Genomic DNA, 15,206 nt, shown 5'->3' with positions numbered 1-15,206 from the left:
TCTCTCCCTCCCATCCATCAGATGATCAAGCAGTTGATGAAAAAGGAGTTCACTCTGGAGTTCTCTCGTGACCGCAAGTCCATGTCCGTCTACTGCACCCCCACCAAGGCTGGCTCTCAGAGCAAGATGTTTGTCAAGGTAGAAATACATTTAATTCCAGTCAAACGATATATTGTGTTTTGCAAACTCTGTACAAGTTAAAGAATATACATATATGCAAAAACAGTGTAAATGGAAAATATAAAATGTTGCAAATATCGATACGTTACCATACACACATGCATGCTAACATACTTATATTTTTCTTCGTCAGACTATTGTCATCAGCTTCTTTCACAGTGTCTGGCCATTTTATCCCTCTCTCTAGGGTGCGCCAGAGAATGTGATTGAGCGATGCCAATACCTGCGTGTGGGTTCAGAGAAGGTGAACCTGACTGCTGCCTTACGGGAGCAGTTGTTGGCCAAAATCAGGGAATGGGGGACAGGCAGGGACACACTGCGCTGCCTGGGCCTGGCCACCCGCGACACTCCACCACGCCAAGAGGTCATGGACCTGGAGAATTCCAACAAGTTTGCAGAGTATGAGGTAGAATCCTGCAGAACTCTATTGGATAAGCAAAACTGGTTCAGCATGATTTGTATTTCTTCATTTTAAACAAACAAAAGTTTGTTTGATTTGTTCTTGTGTGTTTTGACTTCATCCTTGATCTCTTTCTTGATCCTTGATCTCTTCCTTCCATCTCCTCTTGTTTCCATGTAGATGTCTCTAACATTCGTTGGCTGTGTTGGAATGCTGGACCCTCCCAGGAAGGAAGTAATTGGCTCCATGAAACTGTGCAGCGAGGCTGGCATTCGCGTCATCATGATCACGGGAGACAACAAGGCCACCGCTGTGGCGATTTGCCGGCGCATCAGCATCTTCGGTGAGGATGAGGATGTGACAGGAAAGGCTTACACGGGCCGCGAGTTTGATGACCTTCTGCCAGAGGCCCAGAGGGATGCCGTCAAACGTGCGCGTTGCTTCGCACGCGTGGAGCCAGCGCACAAGTCCAAGATTGTGGGTTACCTGCAGTCCATGGACGAGATCACCGCCATGGTGAGCAATAGTAGTGCAGTGCAGAATATTCCTAAAGTGTCATGAGCTTGCTGCTGATGCCCTCTCTCTCTCTCTCTGTCTCTGTCTGTGTCTCTCTGTCTCTCTGTCTCTGTCTGTCTCTTGTCTCTGTCTGTCTGTGTCTCTCTCTCTGCGTCTCTCTCTCTTCAAACTTGCGCTCACCTTAGATCCTCAAGAAGCATAAATATATGTGCACAGTATATATTAACAGTATTTCTGTGCAAAAAAAGTGCTTCTTCTCTCATCTCTGTGGATGGTGTATGAAGAAGTATGAATCAGCAGAAGCCAGTGAGCCATGACTTCTTTCAGGTCTCTTAAAGGGTTGCTCCCTCAGGCACTGTATGCTGTCAGAGCTGTCATCTAAGATAAACCTTTATTGATCCCAGTGGGGAAATTCAGGTGTCATAGCAGCAACAGCAGTAAGCGTGAAACTCAGGATAGGTACAGGTGAGAGTAGAGAGATAAGAATAAAGATAAAATAAATAAAAACTTGGAGCCTATTTAAATTATCTACATTGCAAGATCTAAAGTGCATATAGCTCAAGCACATTCAGGCATGTCCAACTCCAGTTTAGCTAGTTAGATGGTTCATAAGCTGGTCGCAAAGGGGTTGCATTTAGTCTCTTAATTAATCATGGCTGTCTTTTGGGTTGGGGTTAACAAACACATCTAAGAATAAAAAATACATGAGAACTAGTGACCAAGATATGTCTGTATAGTAGCCATATCATTCGCTAGCATCAACTGAAAGAAAAAGGTGTCAAGAAAGGGTACAGGGAGAGTGAAGTGCTAGGGGTTGAGGGTGGAGTCAGATTACGACCGAAAATTGGGAATGAGAAAATTGGGAGCGTTGTCCAGGTTTTTTTTAGGAAGGCTCGCACATTTTTCCCTGTGTTGGCTGATCATGAGCAGGAGGGGTTCTAGGGTTGGATCAGACCTTGAAGGTATGGGGGTGCCATGCCTTTGGTTGCCTTGTAGGCCAACATCAGTGTTTTGTACTAGTCGGCACGGGCAGCAACCGCGAGCCAATGAAGGGAGAAGAAGGGTGACATGAAAATTCTGCCGCAGCACATTTGGAGGGGCTTAAGTGAACATGCCAGGAGGCCTTAAAGTAGTCAAGCGTTGACACTTGCAGTTCAGAATCACGCCTTCCAAGTCCTGCTATGTGATCTCCTGTTATGTGTCCTCATTTATGTCCAAGATACATCTGAGATATCTTGACATATCTACTTAATAATCAATTAATCATATGCTCATTCTGTTAGTTAGGCTCTTCATTTAAGCCACCTTTTCATGCACGCTCCAGCTGTTTGAGCCCCAAAATAGATACAGATGACGTGTCATTGCTGTAGCTTACATTGAGCAGAGAAAGAAAAAGAAAAACAAAAGGGCATAGGTTCACCAAATTATAAAAAAATGTGGCATCCTTGAACATGTTTTATTTGCTGTTTATTTCAATAAGGTGTCATTATTGAAATAAACAGCATATCGCGCGCTCTCTCTCGCGCACTCTCCTCCCTCTCTCAGTGGCTACTGCTCATTAATAAGAATAATGATAAATAAAAGCTAAAGCAGGGACTTTAAAAGGGTTTAATGTTTTATGGTTTATACATTTTTTTGGGGTAACACTTTAAGGTCGGGTCTATATTGCTTTATTTATAATGCGCTTATAAGGCATTATAACACACGTTATAGATGTTTATAATCATGTGTGACAACTTATAACAATGTTTATAGCGTATAATAAGTGCTGGTCATAATGCATTATAAGCTCAGTGGATTTAGTTAGTTATAAAGTGTCTTTGTATTAGTTGTTATATAATTAAAAATATTTATAACAAGTGTTATGAAGCATTATAAGTGCATTATGATGCATTATAAATGTGAATATAATGCATTATAGACCCGACCTTTACATAAAGTGCTACCTGGTAGTTATACTGTGCTGTTCCACTGAGCTTTTAATGCATTATAACCAGCACTTATGTGTTTCCACACGGTGGAAAATGAAGGACCCGAGGAACAATAACGTTTCAGGAAGTAAATGAATTTGCTCCCGTTCACACTAAAGAATGAATCGTTCATGAATGTCACAACACTAGAGGAGAGGTGTGAATGGGTGCAGTGGAGCTAGTGGCACTCGGGTGCTCTCTGCCGCTGCTCCTGCGGTATCTTGACACATGTCTCAAAAGAGAGAGTGGAAAAGCAAAGATAGGGAGACAAACATTATCAACTTTGCCTGTCATAAAGTCTTGACACATCATTCACCACAGCTCAAAGCAGCTGTGGGCCCCACTGTGGGAGGTGAATTCACTCAAGACTGGCTTAGCCTAATCCTGTCTGGATCTAATATAATGAGACCTTTCAAAGCATATTTACAGGCTACAGTTCAAACTTTGCTAGTTTGTTCAACTTTTTTCCCTTAAAAGGTTAAACATTGCAAGCACTTCTGAACACGGTTAATAACTGTGCAATTGCAGTTCCACAGGCACACGGTTTGGCTGTGCATGGTTAGAACTTTGCCCAGTCAGCTTGGTTGGCTAACCGTGCTCAGCATAACCATGCTCAGCCAAACCGATCCGGTAGGAAGGCTTAATGACGATGATGATTAAGGGATTGGTTTTAGACCATACACATACAGTGAGAAAGCACTCTGAGGGTCAGCACAAAATGCATGTCTGAGTATACTGCTGGACAGTTGAGAAGCGACAACCAAACATTTCTAAAGCCATAACTATTCATAGTATACTACTGTATATTCATTGCATATTATCACATGGTTAATTACAGGCTGTTTGTTTATTTAATGTATTGAGGGAAAGGTAAAAAAAAGGAAAGTTGATGTGCAAGAAAAGGAAGAAGACAATGGGCTTATTTAGAACCCTTTCCTTAACTCATTGACTGCCATGGACGAGATTTCTCGTCATATTCTGCTATGGCGCAGCCTTTTTTTTCACACAGAATCAGAGATAACGCAATCCGAAGATTTACTGCTCCATTCACTTCCTGGTTAATTTATTACTTTAAAATCCTGTATCTCGGCTCCTGTGTACATTTTTTTGAGGAAACATTCTATTTTTAACGCTGCATAACAAGCTAATGGGAGGTCAGGTAAATTTAGCTCAGGTTCTCACCAGACAAAAAAAATGGTCTTGAGTCATGATGACTATATTAAGCCTGATACATTTCTGACCATTTGTATATTGTACTCCATTGCGCTCCATCGTTCATATACATGGATATTATCCACAACTTGCGATAGTGAGACTGAAATTAGTTCAGAATGTTGACCAACTGGATCTCATTCTCTAGTTCAGAATGTTGACCAACTGGATCTCATTCTCATTTCTTTCGTCCAAACTCTAATCAGTTTAAGTCTGCCGTCTTTCAAATCTCATCCTACTGTTACTGTTAACTTGTCCACGACTTTTATGTCACTGTGGTTTTTCAAAGGGACGTCCTACTCCTGATTCCAGGTCCATTGCTAGTGGAAACACGAATGATAACTGTTCACACACAAATGCGCCGTGGCCTCATTTGGTCCGAGAATTGTCTTTGTGTGTCGAGCAAGTCTCTCAAGGCTAGAGTCTGCAGAAATCTGTGATAGGTAGTTAAAACACTGTATGGCCCTGCTCTGTAGAGAGTAAATGAAAAATCTAATCATGTGAATCTGGGAATACACCTGGGAATGGTGTGGCTCCAATGTGGATCTCTGACTTTGTGTGGCCAGCTTGTGATGTCAGCCATTTATGATTTCAGTCATACAGTATTTGGACAAGGTTTCAGCCCGATCAGAAATATTTCAAAAAGTATAAAACACATGTGAAAAAAAACATTTGTCAAGGTATTTATGTACCCAATGACACGTTTGTACAAGAAATGTTGCGCTGATCGGTCCAGCGGGTTGTGAGATTATTAGCTCCGGACATAGAGACAGATAGACAAACCTTATAGCCTCCTACAGAGCACATAACTTTGTTTGGCTAGATAGAAAATCTTGTAGGTGCCCAAAATAGGGATGCTATGGTTAATGATCCGCTCCTTTCCCATAGACTGGAGATGGCGTGAATGATGCGCCAGCCCTGAAGAAGGCAGAGATTGGCATTGCCATGGGCTCCGGCACGGCGGTGGCCAAGTCGGCCTCTGAAATGGTTCTATCCGATGACAACTTCGCTACCATAGTAGCTGCTGTGGAGGAGGGCAGAGCCATCTATAACAACATGAAGCAGTTCATCAGATATCTCATCTCTTCCAATGTGGGAGAGGTTGTCTGGTGAGCGCGCGCACACACACACACACACACACACACACACACACACACACACACACACACACACACACACACACACACACACACACACACACACACACACACACACACATACATTCATTACTCAATGTTTCTATTTTTTCTCTATGCAGTATCTTTCTGACTGCTATCCTGGGGCTCCCTGAGGCTTTGATTCCAGTCCAGTTGCTTTGGGTTAATCTGGTTACTGATGGACTGCCTGCCACTGCCTTGGGATTTAACCCACCAGATCTGGACATAATGGACAAGCCGCCCCGTAACCCCAAAGAACCTCTAATCTCTGGCTGGCTCTTCTTCAGATACCTGGCAATTGGAGGTAACATACCTGTGGCACTGCATGATACTATTATGTAGATAACAATATTAGTTAGCATTACTGTCGGTATGCTGGTGATATGCAATGCGATGGTGCAGACTAGCTGATACATTAAGTTTAACGTTGATTAACAACGTTCAGTACAAGCCATGCTGCCAACACATCCTACTTTTCTAACATCCATACTTGAAAAGCTAACACCAGACCAGAGCCCTGAAGAAGTAAATAACAAATCATGATTTAAAGGTTTGTAAAATACATTTGTTAAGTCCATGTCAATAGTTAATTTACGTTATTCTAATGTTGTAACTATTCCTCATTTATTCATGTTAGTAGATGAGGAATAGACTCACTCTGTGTACAATTGTAGTTCCCTTTTCCAGAAAGTGGCATACACTTTTCCTGGCTCTGGTGTTGGCTTTTCCAGTATGGATGTTAGAAACGTAGGATCAGTATGCAGTACGGCATAGTTACTTAGAGACAAAACGTTCTGTATAACAGGGTTCTCCCCGTTCCTCCAGCTCTTTAATAAACAGAGAATAAATGTTAAGGTGGTTCACTAATTTCATCCAATCAGGAAAGAGAAACAATTCATCAGCTTCTATTTTTTGTTGTTGTTTCATTACTTCTAATTTCAAAGGTTTATCCTGTATGAGTTCTCTCTCCTGATTGGATGATATTGGTATCCTGATCTGAAAATGTATTTTCTGTTGCCTGGAGAGCTGGGGTGACCCTTGTAACTGACTAATACTCTATAGCAATGAATACTAGGGGAATATAGAGCTAGTCAATCAATACATATAAAAAAAGGGTCACTTACACCTTTATCTAATACTCATTTAAATTAACATTGTTTGTTATTTATCATCATACTTTTGTTACATTGTGCTCAATAATATGTTATTGATGTATTATACATTACATGATGTAACTGTGACTGATTCCCCCTGTAGGATATGTGGGTATTGGAACAGTGAGTGCTGCTATGTGGTGGTACATGTACGATGATGAAGGCCCTAAAATCTCCTTCTATCAGCTGGTGAGTAGGCTGTGCTCCCAACTCATCAGACTCCAACTTAAGCTCATTCAGAATTAATACAAAAATAAAAAATGTGATCATACATGTTCTGTCTTTAAGTCAGTCAGTCAAGTCATTTGAAAATTGAATTTGTTAGTACAAATTAAGCATTATTTTACAACACAGCCCCTCCTTTGGAGCATAATTCTCTATTCTGTAGAACTTGATCTACATTTTGCCATGCATTCCCTCGACACACAGCAGTATTTGGCGATCCCAGCATTCTACAGAAATAGATAGTGTGTCGGTGGGAAGCAAGACCCCTGTGGTTTAATTTCAGACAGGGAGGGAACAGGGCCAGGGTTCCCCAGCTGCTCCACTGTCAGATCTGAGCTTCATCAAACCACAGACGTCCTATCCATATATCCCGTTGACACACATGCTGGCATACACACACAAGCGTAAACACACACAGCTTGAGTAACCCTACATCAGTGATAATCAACCTTTTTCATTTAAAGGACCCGCACTTTGATTAGGCCACTGACTGGGGGGGCATGATTTTTGTTCTTTTTAATATCTACACTATAAAATCCTTAGTGTTAAAGGGATAGTTCACCCCCCCCCCAAAAAAAAAATGCTATCGATTAGTCACCCTATGGACACTTGAATTCATGGGTATTTTTTTGTTTTTGTCGCATTCCTAAGCCAATAATTTGATGACGGGCAGCGGTTCCGGTAGGAGACACAAAGAGTCTCCTTTGTGTCTGACCGGAACTGCTGCCTACCGGTCCACTGGTCATTAAATCATTGGCTTAGGAATGCGACCTATACAAAAAAAAAACATGAATTCAAGTGTCCATGGGGTGACTAATCGATAGAAGAAAAAGAAAATGGGTGAACTATCCCTTTAATGTAACTCTTACGAGTGTACAAATGTGTGCATTTGTGTACATTTGTACACTCTTGGAGTTACAGAAATATTGTAAGGGTCCATTTGTTCCCTAACTGTCAATCATTTAGCTGGAGACTCCCTGGAATCCACTCAAGGACCTCTGGGGGTCCCCACTCCCCAGGCCGCACGTTGACAAACAGTGTCACTTTACTATGTAGTAAAGTGCAGAGTGTTAATTGGATTTGACTGCGTACCTAATACTGTAAATGCATGTGTGTCCTGTCTGTCTCTCTCTACAGAGACATTTCATGCATTGCACAGAGGAGAACCCCATGTTCCAGGGGATAGACTGTGATGTTTTTGAATCCCGCTACCCTACAACGATGGCCCTGTCTGTGCTGGTCACTATTGAAATGTTCAACGCTCTCAACAGGTCAGTCATCGTCTGCTGTGTTCAGGTCAGGGGTATAGTGATAAACACAACAAAATGTAATTACTGTCCGATTAGGTGTATTATGTGGCCTGCCCCCTAAAAGTCTTTGCATTAGTAATGCAATGCTGTTATTTTTTATATCTCCGAATTGTTAACACACAGTTTTAGCGCAATTTAGATGTCTTTACAGGTATTGGTAGTCAGAGTAGATCTCTGATCGTCTGGCTATGCATAACTAGTTGCTGGACTAGTCAAGTGAGATCATATGAGCAGACCGTGGCAAGTTGCCATATGCCTAATGTCAGTGTGTTTTTCAAATAACTGGGTGACCATCTTTACCAGCATTGTCAGTAGGGACATTATGCCAAGAGGTGATAAACCTGAATTTATTTTATTTTTAATTAGCTTAGGCTTCAAATAGATTTCCTGGAGTCCCAAACTGCCAGAATCATTCATTTCTGCAAGAATGAATACTGTGTTGACTGTATGCAGTACAATATTATTATGCATACATTATATAATAATAATTCACACTGTATGCAGTACAATATTATTATGCATACATTATATAATAATAATTCACACATTGTTTGCATGCTAATATTTGGATACTTGTTGCAAAGGAATTAGGCTTAGCTGCACAGAAAAGGGGTGAAAGATGATGAGTGTGAGGGGAAAACTCCCGGTGTCGTTGCCAGGGTTGCTCATGGAGCAAGCCTGTCAAATACTCCCCATAGAAACCAAGACTAATGTCTCATTATAGGAAAGTGTTTTAGGAATAGAATTCTAAATGAGAGGGGCTTCCCTCGCAGATGAAAAGGCACACTACTGTGGTTCATATCCCCAGCCAAAAAAGACAGTAAAAGTGACAGGTCCACCACATGTTTACATGGTTGCTAGCTACACTAGCTTGGGAAGTCTGTTGTCATGATTTAGTCAGCGTTGTTATTAATTTTGAATCATCATGAAGTCTCTCCGTGTGACCGCATGCCTTTAATTGTACAGTAATTGCTCTTTCCTCAATCCTCACTGGAAGATGACAAAACTGGATTCTTTAAGCCTCTAGGGGTTTCAGTATTACAGTATATAGTAAGTTCAGTATTTTGTTGTTGTTGTTGTTGTTGTTTTTTTGTCTGTTATAATTTTGCTTCATGGTTAGTAACTAATCTTCAATTTAATTTCCTGTTTCTTTATTTGAACACAAATTAGCCTTTCTGAGAACCAGTCCCTGGTCAGGATGCCTCCCTGGGTCAACTTCTGGCTGCTGGGAGCTATCATCCTCTCCCTCTCCCTTCACTTCCTCATCCTCTACATTGAGCCTCTGCCTGTGAGTAGTGCTCTGTCAAGACGCTAGATGGTGCACATTACAGTTTGGGCCCATTAAAAACAATAACCTTAAGACTTAAATTAACACTCTCCCTACACAGTGTTTTACTGTGTAGGGAGAGGCACTCACACACAGGAGCAGACTGCTGCTGAAACGTTAGCCTACATTGAGGCGGTGGGCAGAGAGAGCACCTAGGAAGCAAAGGGAAATACCCATCACATTATTAGTTTAATATAAACACTATTATATTTTGTGTAAATTGATGTAATAATGTTTCTATTGTGTCATTGTAATACACCAACCTCACTGAGACAAATCCCTTTGTTTATTCAAACATACCTGTGATTAAAGATCAAAGTTTCCCACTGCACCTATATTACCTTATCGGTGAGGCTTATCCTGTTTTTAAAGTAGTTCTTTCCATTAGTTATGTTGCATTTATTGTAAATAAAGAGTTGGAGAAAAAGGCCTTCTGTCTTAAGGAGACTGGTGCATCTCTGTCTGCTTGCAGCTATCTAATGATTTATCCACGGCTAGACCAATTACCGTGTTCGGTCTGTCATCGTAAGACGTATTAACTGTTTCTGGTCTCCGTCCCTCAGCTGATATTCCAGGTGACCCCTCTGCACTTGGGCCAGTGGATAGTGGTGCTGAAGATCTCCATCCCAGTCATCCTTCTGGATGAGGCCCTGAAGTACATCTCCAGGAACCATCTAGAAGGTATGGTAGACCTCACTGATGCACATCTGAAAAGCAATGCACCTTGATGCAGAAATCCATAATAATTAAATTAATTCAAGTTCTTGAGTGACCATGTCAAATTGGAAGTCAGTTTTCAGTTGTAACTAATCTCTTTACTCTCTTTTCTCATGCATTTATAATGCAGCCTAAATTCTTTCTCACCTTCTCTGAAAAGGTACTCTTTATTTCCAACTTCTCCTCTTCTTTGCTTTAAACTAGCAACTCCTAGCAGTAGCCTGGTAGGACAACGTATCACTTCTTCTAAATGTGTGTTGTTTTTTTCTTTTATCGCTGGCAGGTGATGAGGAGAAGAGATACAGGAGGAGACGACTGCAGGACTAAGACCTCTCCCTCAACACAAACGCACACACACGCACACTCATACACTTACACACATACTTAGCCACATGCCTGCCCTCTTCCCCTTTTCACTATACACCCTCTCTCTCTCTCTCCTGTCCTGTCCCTGGTCCTGCATGTCCCAGCCAACCACCACTAGAAATCAGCAGGGCTTGCATGAGACGGTGAGAGTGAGAAAGTGTGCATGTGTCGTCTTTAGCATACATTTTGAGCGTGTGAGATAAGGCGTGAATGTGAGTGACTTGTGAGGTGTTACCTTAGCTGTGACCCAACTTCACAGTTCTAGGAAAGTGCGACAGAAAAAATACCCAGGGCTTCAAACATCTTTGCCCATTGTTGTTGTTTTTTTCCCTGACTGTACAATTCAAAATATTGGTGCAGTAGCTAGACCTTTGGGGGGTTGAGGACAGCGGTTTAGAGAAGTTGGCGGGGTGCCTAAAATCAGCATGGGAACAGAGAGAGACCTTGAGAGGCGAGGCCTTCCCAGGAGAACACAGAGAGAGTCCGCTATTCACACTGGCAAGACAGGCAGTGGCGAGCATCTGGAGGGTGGCACGCACCCCTGCTCCGTTTCTCTCTTATATGCGTGTATGTGTCGCCATAAAAGCTTTATCTCTGAGGTATCTCCTGCTACCCACACTACTGGCAGTGGCCAGCTCTGTATGAGCAGGGCCCATCAACAAAGTGAAACTGCATCTCTGATCTCTGGCTAGTGTGTCATAACACTGTTCCTCCATCTCCTGCTGTCTTTACTCTTGCCACATGGAACCTCTTCCTCTTATTTGTTGCAAGATTATGCACAATTGGTCCTTTTGCACTCTCCCATCCCCCCTCCCCTTTCCTTGCTACATCCCCCCTTGCTCTCTCTCTCTCTCTCTCTATCTATCTATCTATCTATCTATCTATCTATCTATCTATCTATCTATCTATCTATCTATCTATCTATCTATCTATCTATCTATCTATCTATCTATCTATCTATCTATCTATCTATCTATCTATCTATCTATCTATCTATCTATCTATCTGTCTCTCTGTCTCTCTGTCTCTGTCTCTGTCTCTGTCTCTGTCTCTGTCTCTTTCTCTGTGTGTGTCTCTCTCTCTGTGTGTGTGTCTTTGTCACTCTCAAATTCTCTCTCTCTCTGTTGAGGAGGACTTGTAAGGACTCTGGGATGTGGAGGGGTTTCCCCTCCTGAAGTTGTGAATAGCTTTATGCTGCTTGGCTTCTTCGTTTAGTTCTTATATGAGGAGCTGGGGTCAGCTCACAGACAGGAAACAAAAACAAAACAATAATAGTAATAATAAGTAGAAATAAATGTGAAATGTCTAACCGTACCAAACCAGCATACTTATGGTGCTTTTACACTGCATGGTACCAGCTCAGCTCCACTCCACTCTACTCGACAATGGCTAGTTTAAAAGGCTGTAAACAGTATTTGGGCACTTACATGTAGTATAGGGGAAGTCCAAGTCCGCTGGCAACGATTCTCTCGATGACCAATCAGTAGTCTGCAATGTTTTTACGTCACCTTTTGGTATCGTCTCAGCTCACTTGGAACCTCGACAGAGGTGATACCAAAAATGTACTAGCTACCAGGTACTAGGTACTGATTTTGTTCACTGGAAAACCAAAAAAGGCGAGTTTAGTTTAGCCATACCATGCAGTAGAAAAGTGACTATACAGTACAGTTATCAATAGCGCCTCTTTTTCTCTCCCAGCTGACTGTCATATACAACCGATGTGCTGACACTGGAGCATTCAGTTGTAAATCATCAGATGTCTGATGTTGACTTAATGGGTCTGAGTGAAATAGGTTCTTCAGTCTTTGACTTGCACAGCTGATGTGGCATGAATATCAAGCACACAGCTGGTTTTCTCAGCCTTTAATAATTAGTTTGTTACGCATTAGAACGTGCCCATGTAAATTCCATTATCAACATCAATGCCTTATATAGCCCACTGAACTTCCACATTGAGTAATGTGGTCAAAAAGAATGTGTTTTTTAAAAGCCTTTTTGATTTAGCATTATCCATTTTTTGTTTCCATTCATCTTGGCCATATCTGTAATTATCTTGGAGCACTTAGTCTCTTCTTAGACTCTTAGATGTCTTAAGCATGGTCTAATACGTATCGTTTACTGCTCCCTTCTATTGTGTACTCGCTGTGTACTGTTCCCTCAGCTCCTCTCGCTCCCAGCGCTTTAGCAATGCAGGCTCACGTGGGTATTGTTTTATAATGACAAAATAATAATGTATTTGACTGAATAAACCCAGGGGGTTTGGATTGTGTCTTTAGTTCTTAATTGTGGGTTTTGTTGTGGGTCCCGGTGCTCTGCGGGCTGGGCCAGGCTGATACAGTAACTAACAGGGTGTGCAGACATTCCTCAGATCACTTTCATAGTGCCACTATTTCAATGTGGGATAGGTGACTGTGTGTTATTCTTACATTAGTCACACATTTCCTTTTAAAGTAGCATCTTCATAACATTGTAACTCACTGATGCTCACCATTTCTGTGTACTTGCTCTCTCAGAGGTGGTCTGTGGACAGCTCAGAAACATTCCTTCAATGACATCATCTGTTTCCTCCAGTGACATCATCGGTGGTAATTTCAAACAAGATGTCAAACTTTTTTTCTTTCTTGTTTTTATGTATTGATGCAAGTACAGTGGCTTCTATTTCAGTGTGCGAACTTTCCAGGAAAAGAAAGGCTGTAGTTTCCAATAGCTTGGAATCCCCACCGATGATGTCTTGGGTGGAATGTTTCTAAACTGTCGACAGCACGCCTCTGAGACACAGAGCGAGTAGACGGAAATGGTGCCATCTTATGATGAGCATCAGTGAGGACCACTATATGAAGATGAGCTTGAAAACATGGGTACTGTACGGAAAACGGTACTCATGTTCATTTATTTCATCAGCTTAATTTCCTTATGAATGTGTAACCAGGTCAACATGTTCATTTGGTATCTTTTTCCATACCAGCAGTGGCTTAGCCCAATTTATACATAGTCATAATTATGACCTCATCAGTCGGCGTAAATGCTGGTGCTGGTTTTCACCTAAAGAAAAGAATGTGATGCGGTCGTACAGCAAAGTATAAATGAAGCTGAGGTCTCCGGAGTGACTGACCCCCTCTTAGCTACTGCACCAGCCCCTTTACCCTGTGGCCCTTTGACATTATGGCACTGTGGCCACCAGGCACTATAGTTCTGTATAACCTTGTTCTTTACTACTGAATCCTCAAACTCTGTACAGAAAATGAAAAGATGGTCGCATGGAACCTTGTTACTGTAATTAATAACCTATACAGTATATGTTATTTAAAAAATGTTTTTTTTATAACATGCATCGATGAAGCCTACTTACCAACGACAAACCGAATTGCGAGAAACCATTTTATTTTTATTTGAGCACATAGTATCTAAGAATCTCCTTTTTTTTGTAGACTAGAAAGTTTGTTTATTCATTGTTCTGTTTGGTTTTTACAGTTGCTGGGTTTTTGTGTCTTTTACTGTAGGGAAAGAATATGATGTGTCATTGTTTAAGATGGGCAAGAATCGTGCTTACGCTAATTCCAGTAACGGTGGTGATGATGACGATAATTTCAGTGATAGTAATCTGATTTGAGAATATTTAAAGTGTAAATGAACTGTCTGGTTTGAGGCTGACTTCTACTTTGTTGCACAAATCTAGGTGAGCGATACTCACAAGGGTCATGCACCAAAGTATAAATGAGCTTATACACTGAGTGACAAGCAGTGAGGAATCCTGCGTTATGAAGTTTATAATGGATGTACATTGAAGGGCTCAGTGTGGCTGCAGGATCTAGAGACCCGTGACAAACCTTTTGGGTTCGACCATTTGGAATGCATAATGTCTTAAGTATGGCACTCAAGTTCTCCTGTCCTCTAAAACGAATAACCTCCTATATTATTTAAAAAGAGAATCATGTTGCTGTTGCTGACATTTGACTATTCCATTGCTCTTCTGTTGTCTGCAGTAGTGACATAGACTGGTCTTTAGAGCCTGACTCCCACCACTGAGAAATTAAACGCATTCTCTGTATTGCCTTGTTGATATTAATTGTGGACACATAATTTTATAAATGACAAAGACGTGGAAATAAAGATTATTTATCTTGTTATTTATTCCTTGGTCATGTTCCTTCTTCTGGACCACACTAGCATGCATTTGTGGCATAAGACCTTGTCACTCATCACGAGTCGTCAAATCTTTCTAAAATGAAGCATAGCCTAAATTAGCTACAGTTCAAACAAAGCCATATATTGTCTTCCGAGCAAGGAGGGAGTGAGTTAATTTTCTCAAGTCATAAACTCTCCACGCTAAAATTCTATTAAGGTCACCAAATAATTTCATTTGAGGGTGGAGTGACACTAATAGCTGACTCATGATCACTTAGCCTATTAGAACAAAACATTCCACTCAGCCAACCATAACCTATTACTCAGGTTCAGGTTTTCAGCCACGTCAAAGCAACTATAAACATGCTCTAACAAAACGTGTGCACGAATACATTTCCACCAGCAGAGGGCAATATTACATTTCTTTGAGAAAAAAAAAGTAAAAGAAGCCTTATATTCTGATAGTAATCGTTGCTATAGAGTTCAGTAAGGGGTCACTCCATCTCCTTAGTAAACAGAAATAAATGTTTAGGTCAGGATACCAAAT

At 41.3% G+C, this 15,206-nt stretch overlaps 1 protein-coding gene across 1 annotated transcript in view; it reads left to right on the top strand.

Moving 5' to 3' along the window:
• atp2a3 (ATPase sarcoplasmic/endoplasmic reticulum Ca2+ transporting 3) overlaps nt 1-14,665 on the top strand; it is a 63,545-nt gene extending 48,880 nt beyond the window's left edge. Inside the window, exons 12-21 of the mRNA XM_084075052.1 lie at nt 22-138; nt 368-586; nt 761-1,096; nt 5,167-5,387; nt 5,537-5,739; nt 6,693-6,778; nt 7,952-8,085; nt 9,295-9,412; nt 10,015-10,132; nt 10,452-14,665. Of these exons, the coding sequence (XP_083931178.1) occupies nt 22-138; nt 368-586; nt 761-1,096; nt 5,167-5,387; nt 5,537-5,739; nt 6,693-6,778; nt 7,952-8,085; nt 9,295-9,412; nt 10,015-10,132; nt 10,452-10,495 (1,596 nt within the window). The 3' untranslated portion in view covers nt 10,496-14,665. The remainder of the gene's footprint in view (nt 1-21; nt 139-367; nt 587-760; nt 1,097-5,166; nt 5,388-5,536; nt 5,740-6,692; nt 6,779-7,951; nt 8,086-9,294; nt 9,413-10,014; nt 10,133-10,451) is intronic.
• Nucleotides 14,666-15,206: the final 541 nt, after the last annotated feature.

Source organism: Gymnoscopelus microlampas (genome assembly GCF_963454915.1).
Source record: "Gymnoscopelus microlampas genome assembly, chromosome: 12".
NCBI lineage: Eukaryota > Metazoa > Chordata > Actinopteri > Myctophiformes > Myctophidae > Gymnoscopelus > Gymnoscopelus microlampas.
Note: the sequence above shows the minus strand (reverse complement) of the source record. Positions and strands in the feature narration are given on the sequence as shown.